We start from the raw sequence: 13234 nt of genomic DNA on the forward strand, positions 1-13234 counted from the left end.
TCAACGCTTTCTTTTTTAATATCAATTTGAATAGGTTGTGAATGATGTAAGGTTAAAACAGGTTTATTACATCTTTTGATATTCTAAGATACATTGAAATAGAATTTTGATAATAGTAATATCAATCGTATAACGCTAGTAAGATATAACTCGTGAATTCGGTCATTTAAGAGTAAAACTAACTTTGAAGGTTTCCTGTCTGATTCCAGTGCTGTAGATATAATGTTTCTTGTGATGAGATTTAAAGTGCTTATATCATTGGGAAATTATACCAGAATGATTGTATCATTATAAAAACATACATAACTTTTATAACGTGGCGATATTATTATCCCCTGTCATCCTCCATCATATTTAAATATATTAAACATGTGTTGTTTATGATAGCATGGCTTTGGATGGTTGTGTAATGCACAAAACCCGGAATACAACGCTTACGATTAATCAGTTTTAAATGGCGATGTACTGCAATATATCTATAAAAATATATTTGTAGAGGAAACACGGAAATGTAACACAATTACCTACATCGGCGTTTCAATTCTAGGAATGTTTTAATCAGATCCAGCGATCATATTTAATACGTTATCATACGGTGGCTTAATTGATTTATCGCCCAGACGTATCAGCCAGTGTTCATTATTTTATATTGTATATAATTATGAAATGTATTTGCGTCGGTACATGAGTTATTATCTGTTTATCAACATATTGAACAATTCACAGATATACTGCACTATCTGGATTTTTTTTTATAGCGAATAGCACATTTTAATGAGTTTATTACTAAATACAATGGACTGTATATACCTCAGGTAGATACAACCATTATGCAGCATTTCGGGAATCAGGGATGTGGAAAAACCCAACAGGCTTCAACAAATAATGAATATTGAAGGGGGGGGATTCTGATTCTGATTCTGAGTTAATAGAAGTACGGTTTGGTTTACGTATAGAAGAGGGGTCCTGACTATTTTAACGTGTTTTTGGTGTATGGCTGGTTTTGGTAAAGGTGTTTCTTTGATACAGGAAGTCATTGAAAGACATGCGTGTAGGTAAAGAAACAAAACTTGTTGAACCCATAAGTATATGTCGACAACAACACACCATGTCTATTACTCTGCTTAAGCCGATTTCCAGCTAATACATTTGAAATCTTTGATTTTATTCATTTTAACACGTTAGTTAGTTGAGCTCATCATGATATATGTTTTCATTTAAGGCTCGCGGAACTGTTGCCGATATGTCTGAAGAAGTCTTCCTGAGTTTAAATAGGGGAACATCCTTCCTTCACATCGAGGTTAAGGGGCAAAGGAAAGGAGAAATACGGACAAATGTAAGACACTAACTCACTCTCAAATTAATTTGATGTGATATTTTGTGTGTAATGTTTCATTGTTTCAGGGGTTTAACGTCCCCGTGACAGCCAGGTTAATAAGAACACGGGTGTCAACGAGACACCAGTGGAGGAAACAAGGCAGTGAGGAAATAACGGAAAGATTTAAGATCGCAAGTACTGCCAGGGGGCAGAAGATATATGTTGGTCTCTATAATGTCCCCTAAATAATAGACATGGACGAATGTCCCCAATTTATCAGGGGGACAGTCACCTTCTCGATCAACATGCGGATACAATAGGCCTTATTCATTATTCATGTACCTTCGAATTTTCTCTGAACAGAGAACAAATGGGAAACCACCCCCAACCCCACAGAGGGCCCCACAATTACGAAATACAGAGATACAGCCGGCGTTTCTTTCCTCGCTCCTTCACGGGTTTCTGTGTTTAACGTCATATTGATATTGCAATTAGTCAGAAAGACCAGTAATCATATGAAAACATTTTATACTACCATTAAAATAACAACCAATTTTATAATCCTGTTCATGAAGTATTAAAATACCACAGACGTGTAAACATTACAAAAAAAAAAAAAAAAAACATATTCTAAAAAAAAAACCTGTTTATCACAGAATAAACTCATTAACATCTCAAACATACAGCTCAATTAAACGTAATGATATCTCACTTTTGATTGCAGCTTACCATTCCAAATAACTGTTGGCAAGTGTTTAATGACCAGATCCCGGATGTATTTGTTGATGAATATGGTAACCCAATCACAACACACAATCCTCGCCTCAACTGTAGGTATAATGGCGTAGTATACAGAGACAGCGACACCTGGCGGCAGAACATCACATCATGTGCAACTTGTATATGTAATGTGAGTACCTGTGATATTTGGATATTTTAATGAGTAAAATGGGGAAAAAAAGTGAAAAGAGAAGTAAGAAGAGATATAATATTATTGATATTTATTTATATGGATGTTAATGTCTAAAACAAAACATACAATGTGTTTAAAACGAAGCTTACTCACTTTACTCATGATGTTTGTGAATTATTGTGATATGTTGATATATACAAATCAAAGTTTAATAAATTAAGAATATTTGAGTAAAATTTCGTTATCGTTTTTCTTTTTTCTAAGTATTTTGTTTTGAAAGGGAAATTGAATCATCAGCCTGATCTGTTTTTTCTTTCAGTCGAACGTAATTTTTTTAATGAAGTGATGTTTTTTTTATTGTGTACGATGCGTTTTATATACAATACTGATTCGAATAATTCCTAATGATCTAAGTTCAGATTAAATTTTGTAAATGGAAAAGTTAGATAGTTATTTTTTTCTAAATATTAATTTTCAGAGAGGCGATGTACAATGCCATCCTGTAGTGTGTCCTGAACTGACATGTATGGTCAAGAAAATGTCTGAAGACGGATGTTGTCCAGTGTGTGCAGGTATGGCCTCATGAAATGTTAACATTGTCAAATGAACTAAACCAAATATTCACTAGATGGAGCATTAGTATACATAGTTTGACAGTGCACATAACGATTTAATTGAAAATTAAAATTTTTATCCTGTTAACGTATTTCTTTTGGCGAACTCAAACTTGAACAGATTAGCGCAATTGAAAATTTGCGCATTGATTATAGTTATCATAAAGATAATGTAATAATTAAATTAGTACAATAATGATCTTCAACGCGAAAAGTACTAAAATAAGGTTACCGTTAATATATGAACGTTTACAGAAATCAAATACTAGTAATTGGAATAATAAACCTGAATAGTAAAAGTGAAATTCAAAATAAATTATTATTTTTTACGAATTTTCATATATAACTGAAACCGCATCTGACAAATTAATGAATGTGAAGAAGTATAACTGTTAACTATGATGTTTATGTTAGGTAGAATATAGAAATACCAAATATCCTAATCTGCTGCTTCTAATGTATTGTATATTGAAAATGTTCATCAAATGAAACACATGATTAGCCTCATGTATTTTATACAAAAATCGATTCCCTTTTCTTGTACAATGGCATTACGTTTGTTTCTCCTTTTTATCACCTTAGACGACACGCATGATTATGAAGCAGTCGAATTGGACGAGTCTGAACCGACCAACACCTCTTGTTATTACCCTGGAGACAAGAGGTGGCACCCCGCAGGCACACAGTGGTACCCGTATGTTCCGCCATTTGGATACGTCACGTGCTCAATCTGTAGCTGTGAGGTAAGGACGATGTCAATCACGTGATCAGTTAAACGGGCATTGTTTCCTTATAGAAAGAATTATGATATTTACACCTCAAGACTCGATAATTCGTTAATGGTGACATGAAACGATCTTAATTGTAGGTTTAAATATTGCTCTAAAGTGATTACATAAAAAGTTAGTAGCTTTGTCACTTCAACCAAATTGTATTGAAAGTCTAAAGTGGTAGGTGAATCAATTCTTTCTGTCTATTGATTTTGTCATCACCTCTGTCATATTATTTGATACGATATGCTGCCTTCTATGAAAGGTTTTTTTCCCCATGTATTATTCACCTATTAGTTATAGCTAAGCTACATACTCTGTATTCAAGTTATATATGTATACAGTCCGTTTGTAAGTGTGTGTGAAAGGTGTCTTTGTTTCTTTCTGTATCATGTAATTACTTTATGTGGAAAATATTAATAAAAATGTCAAAAGTAAAAAAAAAGTGGTAGCTGAATAATGCATAGGTAGTATAAATAGGAACAGTTAGTAGTTATACAGTAAATAATGCTAGGTATTTAGGACTATAGGAGTAACTGTAGTATTGGTATTAACATGAAAATAGACTCGAGTCTTACTCTAGTTAGAGGAGATACAAGGATGAAAGTTTTCAGTATTTATACTGAATTTGGTATTTTGAAATTATGTTCTCCCTTACATATTAACGTTAATTTTTTGGCAAAAACAGGTATTTCAGTATTTTGATATTCTGTTACTTTCATCTATGAAGATATATATTACGTGGTATTGATCTACAAGTCATTGTTCAGTACAGTTTATTAAAGAAACTTCAGCTATGTGTAAACATTATTCTATATTTAGCCTTCGAGGGTTTGGTCCAATCTCCATTGGGATATGAACCACTGTTTGGTCCAATCTCCATAGGGATATGAACCACTGTTTGGTCCAATCTCCATAGGGATCGGAACCACTGTTTGGTCCAATCTCCATAGGGATGGGAACCACGGTTTGGTCCAGTCTCCATAGGGATATGAACCACTGTTTGGTCCAATCTCCATAGGGATGGGAACCACTGTTTGGTCCAATCTCCATAGGGATCGGAACCACTATTTGGTCCAATCTCCATAGGGATCAGAACCACTATTTGGTCCAATCTCCATAGGGATATGAACCACTGTTTGGTCCAATCTCCATAGGGATCGGACCCACTATTTGGTCCAGTCTCCATAGGGATATGAAACACTGTTTGGTCCAATCTCCATAGGGATCGGAACCACTGTTTGGTCCAATCTCCATTGGGATCGAAACCACTGTTTGGTCCAATCTCCATAGGGATATGAACCACTGTTTGGTCCAATCTCCATTGGGATCGGAACCACTGTTTGGTCCAATCTCCATAGGGATCGGAACCACCTGTCTACTGTTTAATGATCCACTTTGATCTTTAATATTCATTAATTAAAAGTTTTCTCGGTTCTATCAATATGTTTTAATTTTCAAATGAAGTCTCAATTGATATGACAGCTATAAACTATAATATATAAACATGTGTGGTTCCTCTATGATTTGCCGCAATGTTGAACATCTTCGGAATATGAGCAATTAGCAAACTAGACGCTTTTTCATCTTAAACCACATGTTTTACAAGAATTGAATATTACAAAGAACTACATACGAGATATCACCGAACGACCATTACCCGAGTCTGTACTAGGTATATTATGAACATAATACATGTTACTCAAGCTGATTTAAGAAAGCCAGTACATCACTTTGTCCAAGTGTGTAAGCATGTAGGATAGGTGTTCCCCACCATTAACACCTGGGATAAATTGCTCGTAGAGAAACGTACAGATTTAATTGCTCGATCGGAATGTTTCCAATCCTCGCCAACACAAGTACCATCATGTTATGGGGATGTAATACTTACATATGCTTTAAATACTTTGTTCCAACAAATTAATTCCGCGGCTTGCGTTTTAACACAAAAATTATAAAATCCATCTTTATTCTTCGTTTTCCTATATATTTTTTTAATATAACAGGTGTTCTAGTCCCCAACTGATATTCAAACCCACGATAATGAAGTCAATGTCGACTTGTGACTATTATAACATTTGAAACATTAAAAAATAAATTCTCTCCCCATTTCTCTATACTTTGTAAGAAGTATTCCTTCGCTTTGGACACATAAATCCCATCAAGATTCCCATTAACATACTGCTTTTACGAAACATTTCCATTTTGGAGTTTATGAATAAACCTTTAAATACATATACGTAAACATTAAAACGATTCATACTACGTGTTTCTGTATTGCTTTGGGTGTGGTCAACCCATCACGGGATACATTGTTCAATGTGTCAATAATTTCGCCGCAATAATTTCGTTTAACTGGTTGGCGATAGCATGCTTAGAGTTTTGGCAGTTCCTTAAGTGTGTTTTGTTTAACATGACTACTTTCTGACGCCATTTTTGTTTCTAATGTCTGTTTATACAGCCTGGTAGTAACTCGTATAAGTGTATCAGGAAGGAGTGCCCTAAACTCGAATGTCCACGTTCCCAGGCCATACGACTCAAAGACACCGACTGCTGCCAGACATGCCCACAATCTGGTGAGTCGGGAATTGGATTTGTCGGATAACTTGAGATTCTATGTTGACTGTCACTGTCACCATTTGGTGTTTTATAAGTGGTAGTATTAAGGATGTCACTAAAAGTGAAAAAGTATCTGTGTTGATCTGACTCTGACAATTATTATTTATAAAAAAAAAAACATACTTTATATCTTTTCAAAGCCTTTCAATATTTATTTTCGCAAATTGATTAAATCATGGGGTCAGTAATTCCGCCTTGACATTGTTACATGAAAGAAATACCCAAGGTGCTTCATCACAGGCCTGAACTAGTATTCAACGATGTCACCTCAGTGAATTCCACTTACTTATGTTGATTTAGTTTTGTTTAGGTTTCCAAACACTCGTTCCCCAGTATCACACTAACGTATGAACGAACAGATTTGTCTTTCATTTGGTACATAGTTCTTCAATGATATCTGTCTGTGCTTTATACATGAGTCTATTGTATATCTCTATTTCATCAGTTTCAGAGCCTCCAGTTTCCAAAGATGTTATCACAATTCCACCTGTCATTCTACCGGAAGTACCTCCAAAACGAGGTGAATATATGTCAACCACTTTTTCTGAGGCCTTTGGATCTATAAATAATCTTGCAGGAGTTTATATTTCAAATGTGATTTGACAACGGAGTATAAGTTTGATACAGAACCTCTGGCAATGTAAAGTTATGTTTATTACAGAGTGAACATAGTCAATAAGACTGAGAGTAGATATGATAGAAAAAGTCCATCTTAAACAAGATGACAATCTCTTATAGACACATAAGAAGCGCTATCATAATAACATCATGGAAATATCACCTTAAAATAGCTTTAATTAAAACATCATCAAAACATTATAAAAAAAAGCCCGAGATATGATTATGAAATCATCTCTAATAGATATGACTGGTTTACACCATTATGTGGGGATTCAATAGAATTAAACCCAGAGTGTACTTGGTCACTGTCCCATCAAAACCAGACTGAGATTTGACATTAGATATATCGTCGTTATTTGGTGACGTAACAATACCTATATTGGCATGACATCATAATTGAAACAATCACTATAGATAGGTAATCACAGCTTCATTATAATTTATTCCACGTCATTTTTATAACCAAGTGTACGTATGTAATAGAGAGATCACAGTATTCATGTGATAATTAAGACATATATGATATATAGTCTACCATGACGGCAGATATATGTGACTTCCCCGGCACGGTATTACTTTCATCTTAAACAAGGGCGAAATCTTTGGTAATAGCAGTTAGCATTGCATGGATGTAATAACTACAGTAGACCCGCGATAATCCGGACGCCGATTGTCCGGAAAACTCACAGTCCGGACGGAAATGCACGGGAACGGATTTCCGTAACGTTATTTGTACTCACCAGTCCGGAAATTCGGATTCCGATTCCGGAAGCCCATTTTCGGAACGGAACGTACTTTTCATTAGTAAATTTGTAGTATACTGTATGTTTTCAGGATGCTCTGACGAAGTCCGATCTACAGCACAGTGGAGCCGAGTACCACCATTTGGTCTGAGGAATTGCTATGTCTGCAGATGTCGGGTAATTGTGGATTCGGATTATGTTAGCTACATGAACACGTGTCGGGGGTAGTAGTTATTTGAGCACGTGTTGAATTCGTGTAAACGAATGGTTGCTACTGGTTTATTGTGTGGAGTTCTTTTGACTTATTTAGGTGTGAGTTCATCCAACTCTTTGCGTCTATAGTTAGTGTTTTAGTACAAAATTCTTCTGGGAAAATAGTAATTGGCTGTATTTATAGATTTTAGATCACCTGAGACGAAGTCTCAAGGAGCCTATTGCGGTTTCTCTTCTTCCGGCGTCGTAAGTCACCCATCGGAAAAATATATTTCTGCCTCCATAATCAAAAAGCCCACAGACGTTAATATACGGTCAATAACATGCTCGGAAAAAGGGACTACAAAGTTTGTTCAAATATATGACCTTGACCCACTGTCATGGTCACAGAGGTGTGTTAACATCTTGAAGCAGCTTCTCGTTAACCACGACGTCTAGGATCGTGGTATAAGCATTATGGGATGAATGACTACGAATTAACAAACCTTGACGTGTTTTCAATGGGTGAAATGTGTTAATTCCTCAATGCAAAGCTGGATCTATGATGAGCGATAAGACCTATGGGCCTTTTGTTTTTTCCGATAAACGATCCGTGAATAGCTTTTTTTCTTTTAATGATAATGACAGTTTTCAATCTATATATTTTTTTAATCATTTTGGAAATCGGTTTCAACATTCGGTTTTTCTTAGATGCAGGAATCAAGGTCAATGTCATACTGTCATTTTATTACAAAGGATCGTATTTACGTTCAAACGCTGAACGATCAATGAGTTTAAGAAACAAAGAAGCATCCTGTCTAATTACGGATCTGAAAACAAAACATTCTACAAAACATGGACTCAATGTCTATTGTTCTTGTTTGATTTACTCTTTTTGACTAACGCCAATATGATTCCTGCGTGTCAGTTTTACTATAGGTGTTGAACATGACATGGACAAGAAACAAAAATTCAAGTAAACACATGCATAAATTATTAGATTTATAGCCTACGTTGTATTATTTTAGATCGGTCTTCTTCCGATATTCTTAAGGACAGAAGCAACCGTGGTAATGAAATACGTTATCAAGTGCAGTCTGTTTTACAATTTCCACGAAAACCACGCCCCTTTTTGCCTCAACAAATGGTAAACCGCGAAAATGCCTAACATCTAAAACATTACAGTATATATGATGTTGAATGGCGTGTATTTGTTGATGTATGTGTGTGGTTTTCCAACATATCTCAGTCTGTGATAGCATTCAGTACGTGTACATATAATCTAGCCCAGAACCCCATGGTATGGTTCTCGATGTTTTTTATACTACTGTGTGAATATTTAATTGTAACCATACAGAAACACGCTCTCTTCATTGGCATTTCCGGGACATCATTTCATCTTTCCATGGCACAATAATGGCGAAAATTAAATTCCAGTCAAATTTCGCACGTTTTGTGATGTTATTTGCGATAAAATAGAACATATCCGTGTATAAATGTATGCATTACATTCGATTTACGCTGATTTACAGCTCCTTTTATTGTTATGTTCGTATAAATGGTTCCACGTTTAATTTTATACGGTAAATTCACATCGTTTAGAACCTGCTTTGCTAATTTAAAAGTGTTTTCGCTATAGCACAACATTCGTACCGAGTTATAGTATTATCTTAATGTGTTGGTAAAATATACGTCCCAGTGTGGTGTCACAAGTATCAAACTATGAACGGTATTACCATAAATAATATCACTAATGGTTCAAATTAAGAAGCATTCTGAAAAGAAAATTCGTCCACGATGATATGTATTATTATACAGTAATTAGATTTCTTTATTTCTGTGACATATGCTATGGTTTACCTTCCACGGGTACTAATTGCTCTTATGCCAATGCTTTTAGCTCCTTTGAATTGTTGTTTGATTATCCATTCAAATGCTATGTTAATTTGAAGGGATGTCTGAAGCTAAAGGAGTCCAGAGCTAGTTCTAATTATACTATTTTTTTATCATTTCAGGGCGGATCCATTAAGTGTCGAATGAAAGAGAGATGTAATAAAAACAAATGCCGGAACTGTAAAAACGAAGGTCAGTGGAACGTGCTTGTTGACTGGAAATATATACGTGACGTAATTTAGGGTAAAAATGGCGGTAATAATACTCAGTGTACTTGGCACAAGTACCATCTAAATAGTTAATTATGCAAGGAGCAAATATCCATTCCTAAGAGGACCACTTAGGAACAAAATTAGCGCTTTTAAAAACATTTTTATGTATTATCTCAAAATATTTTAGAAACAAAAAAGTTTAATTAGACGACAGGAAGCACTGCATATCCAACGAAATTCACAAAAAAGTAAAATGATTAGGTTATCATCACCAGTTGTTCGAAAAGTTTCGAAATTTCAACATAACTACATTTTTCTGAAGAATTACTCGAAGCATTTTACTGCAATCCGAGGCATTCATCAGATATTAACAGTTTGACTTCTAACAAGCATTTGAAAAAAAAATGTCAAGCATTATTTCTTCTGCTTGTGACACAAGATACAATGAAGACAATGGATGTGCCTAGTGAATGCGTCCAGTCATATGTATGTATTGTTACTTTCTATTGCTGGATTTTTTAAAAACAAAAATACAGTAATTGACGCCGTGAACTGTAACTATATGAATACAATAAGGCTACAAACTCCCCTTCTTTATTAATATTTGTCTATATCATGTCTGTTGTCTATATCATGTTGTCTATATCATGTTTGTTGTCTATATCATGTTTGTTGTCTATATCATGTTTGATGTCTATATCATGTTTGTTGTCTTTATCATGCTTGTTGTCTATATCATGTTTGATGTCTATATCATGTTTGATGTCTATATCATGTTTGTTGTCTATATCATGTTTGATGTCTATATCATGTTTGTTGTCTATATCATGTTTGTTGTCTATATCATGTTTGTTGTCTATATCATGTTTGTTGTCTATATCATGTTTGATGTCTATATCATGTTTGTTGTCTATATCATGTTTGTTGTCTATATCATGTTTGATGTCTATATCATGTTTGTTGTCTATATCATGTTTGATGTCAATATCATGTTTGTCTATATCATGTTGGTTGTCTATATCATGTTTGTCTATATCATGTTTGTTGTCTATATAATGTTTGATGTCTATATCATGTTTGTTGTCTATATCATGTTTGATGTCTATATCATGTTTGATGTCTATATCATGCTTGTTGTCTATATCATGTTTGATGTCTATATCATGTTTGTCTATATCATGTTTGATGTCTATATCATGTTTGTTGTCTATATCATGTTTAATATTTATATCATGTTTGTTGTCTATATCATGTTTGTTGTCTATATCATGTTGGTTGTCTATATCATGTTTGTTGTGTATATCATGTTTGATGTCTATATCATGTTTGTTGTGTATATCATGTTTGATGTCTATATCATGTTTGTCTATATCATGTTTGATGTTTATATCATGTTTGTCTATATCATGTTTGATGTCTATATCATGTTTGATGTCTATATCATGTTTGTCTATATCATGTTGGTTGTCTATATCATGTTTGTTGTTGATATCATGTCGCTCCTCCTGTTGTCAACGTCCTGTAGCGGTCCTTAAAGTAACGATGTTTTTTTTTATCTAAAAACGACATCTTAAAAATGTCTTGTTTCATCCAATGGTGTAAATATTCGCACATTACCGGAACAGAGGTGATTAAACGCGTACACGTTCAACCCATTCACAACAAGACACATGCAACACTTTGGTAATTAACACTATGTAACGTTTGATAGCACCCTGTCTCTCTGATGAACCTAATACATTTGAATGCAAAGGTTCCGTTATATTATAGACACTACAACAAATAGACTACGAACCGTCAGTCAAATTCTGTTAGCTGTGAGGTTTAATCCACTAAATACAATAAAATAATTCTTACATACTCTCGCCAATAAAAACACCATGCTAGCACGTTACAAATTAGTGATTGTGTTTACACATTCTCATGGGTAATCCTTTACGGTTTCCTTCATAATTTACCGTCATTCCTGTTGGGTTTGATGTCTTAATGACAGCGCCTCTCGTCCTCTATTATAATTTTGCTGGTTGTAATTCAATCTCGGTTAAAGCTGGGTTTCATCAGTATCCTCTGGGTTTGATGGGTTTCATATGGCCGATACCTTTCTTTTTGATTATAACCCCCCGAGTTCACAATAAGTGCAGATCTTCTACGTTCTAACACTGTAAATGTTTGGTGAAGTAACACCCACTCGTTTCATAGTCTGGTAGCTTAAAATAGAAACCTTGATTAGATTAGATTTGATTTGAAAATCTGCATGTGATGCAATAAATTTCTAAGTCGAAGAATAGACAAGAAATATTTTGATTGCATTGTTACAAATAAATCATGTGAAAACAATGATTTAAATGAATATGAGAAGTTATCAATGCTTTCCTATTCTGTGTACAATATGGCGTACCCATAATGCTATACAGACTTCACATACATTACGTGTGAATAAGAATGCATACGCCATCTTTGTGTAATGTGACTAGATTAGACACAATATCAAACCTATACTACGTTTTTCATTTGGTTTGTAATTTATTTGTGATTATTAATGAAATCCTAATATCTGAATATGTTGATGTGATATTGTAAGTGTTTTGTTGTGGTGTATCATTACAAATCATCGGAGTGGTCAGTTGGAGTTATTTCCCTTTATTGGAACCCTCGAAGCGGTTTTGGTAGAAATAGTTTGCGTAGACGTTATTCACCAGACCAGCCATACTAACATTTTGATAAATAACTAATAAGTTATGATTTTATGTTTTAATTAAATATTTTATTAAATATATATTTATGTAGTACTAAAACAGCAAGCTTTCGAAATCACAGTCATGTGTTGGTCAATAAACAATAGTTTTACATTTCCAGATAGAAATCTAATTTATACAGGCCGAGTAGTGTACTGGTAGATCTAAGATTATGTTATTGGTTTTATTTGCAGTTTCTTAATACTTTTGCGTGACTTTGGGAAATATTTGTACATTTCCTTATTAAGTATAAAGGCCATGCACAGCAAAAGTCATTTTCTTTAAATAACATTGAAATATTCGTTTATGTGAAGCGTTCTCTGCACTCGATTTATAAATTCTATATTTGATCAACAGGATCCCGTGGTGAACAGTCTAGGGGCAGACACGGGCCAGATCTAACTACGACACGCGGACCCCGGAGGTAGTTTTAGATTGTACAACAATAACCCCTGTTATATAATATTATGAACAAAAAGATGTGTATATACTTTCTATTTGAGTACAATACTCAGCCGTAGAGGAATGGAGCAGGTTGTTCCACTGATGGGAAATATATGCTCGAAGCTGGTAATATTCTTTTGAAATGTGTTAATCTAATTTG

General features: G+C 34.4%; 1 protein-coding gene across 1 annotated transcript in view; it reads left to right on the forward strand.

Moving 5' to 3' along the window:
• LOC117345261 (chordin-like) overlaps positions 1 to 13080 on the forward strand; it is a 92294-nt gene extending 79214 nt beyond the window's left edge. The window contains exons 15-23 of the mRNA XM_033908306.1: positions 1223 to 1336; positions 2043 to 2228; positions 2710 to 2803; positions 3428 to 3588; positions 6077 to 6191; positions 6680 to 6754; positions 7690 to 7775; positions 9806 to 9875; positions 12988 to 13080. Of these exons, the coding sequence (XP_033764197.1) occupies positions 1223 to 1336; positions 2043 to 2228; positions 2710 to 2803; positions 3428 to 3588; positions 6077 to 6191; positions 6680 to 6754; positions 7690 to 7775; positions 9806 to 9875; positions 12988 to 13058 (972 nt within the window). The 3' untranslated portion in view covers positions 13059 to 13080. The remainder of the gene's footprint in view (positions 1 to 1222; positions 1337 to 2042; positions 2229 to 2709; positions 2804 to 3427; positions 3589 to 6076; positions 6192 to 6679; positions 6755 to 7689; positions 7776 to 9805; positions 9876 to 12987) is intronic.
• The last annotated feature ends 154 nt before the right edge of the window (positions 13081 to 13234 follow it).

The sequence above is a fragment of the Pecten maximus genome, chromosome 16, assembly GCF_902652985.1.
Source record: "Pecten maximus chromosome 16, xPecMax1.1, whole genome shotgun sequence".
Lineage (NCBI taxonomy): Eukaryota > Metazoa > Mollusca > Bivalvia > Pectinida > Pectinidae > Pecten > Pecten maximus.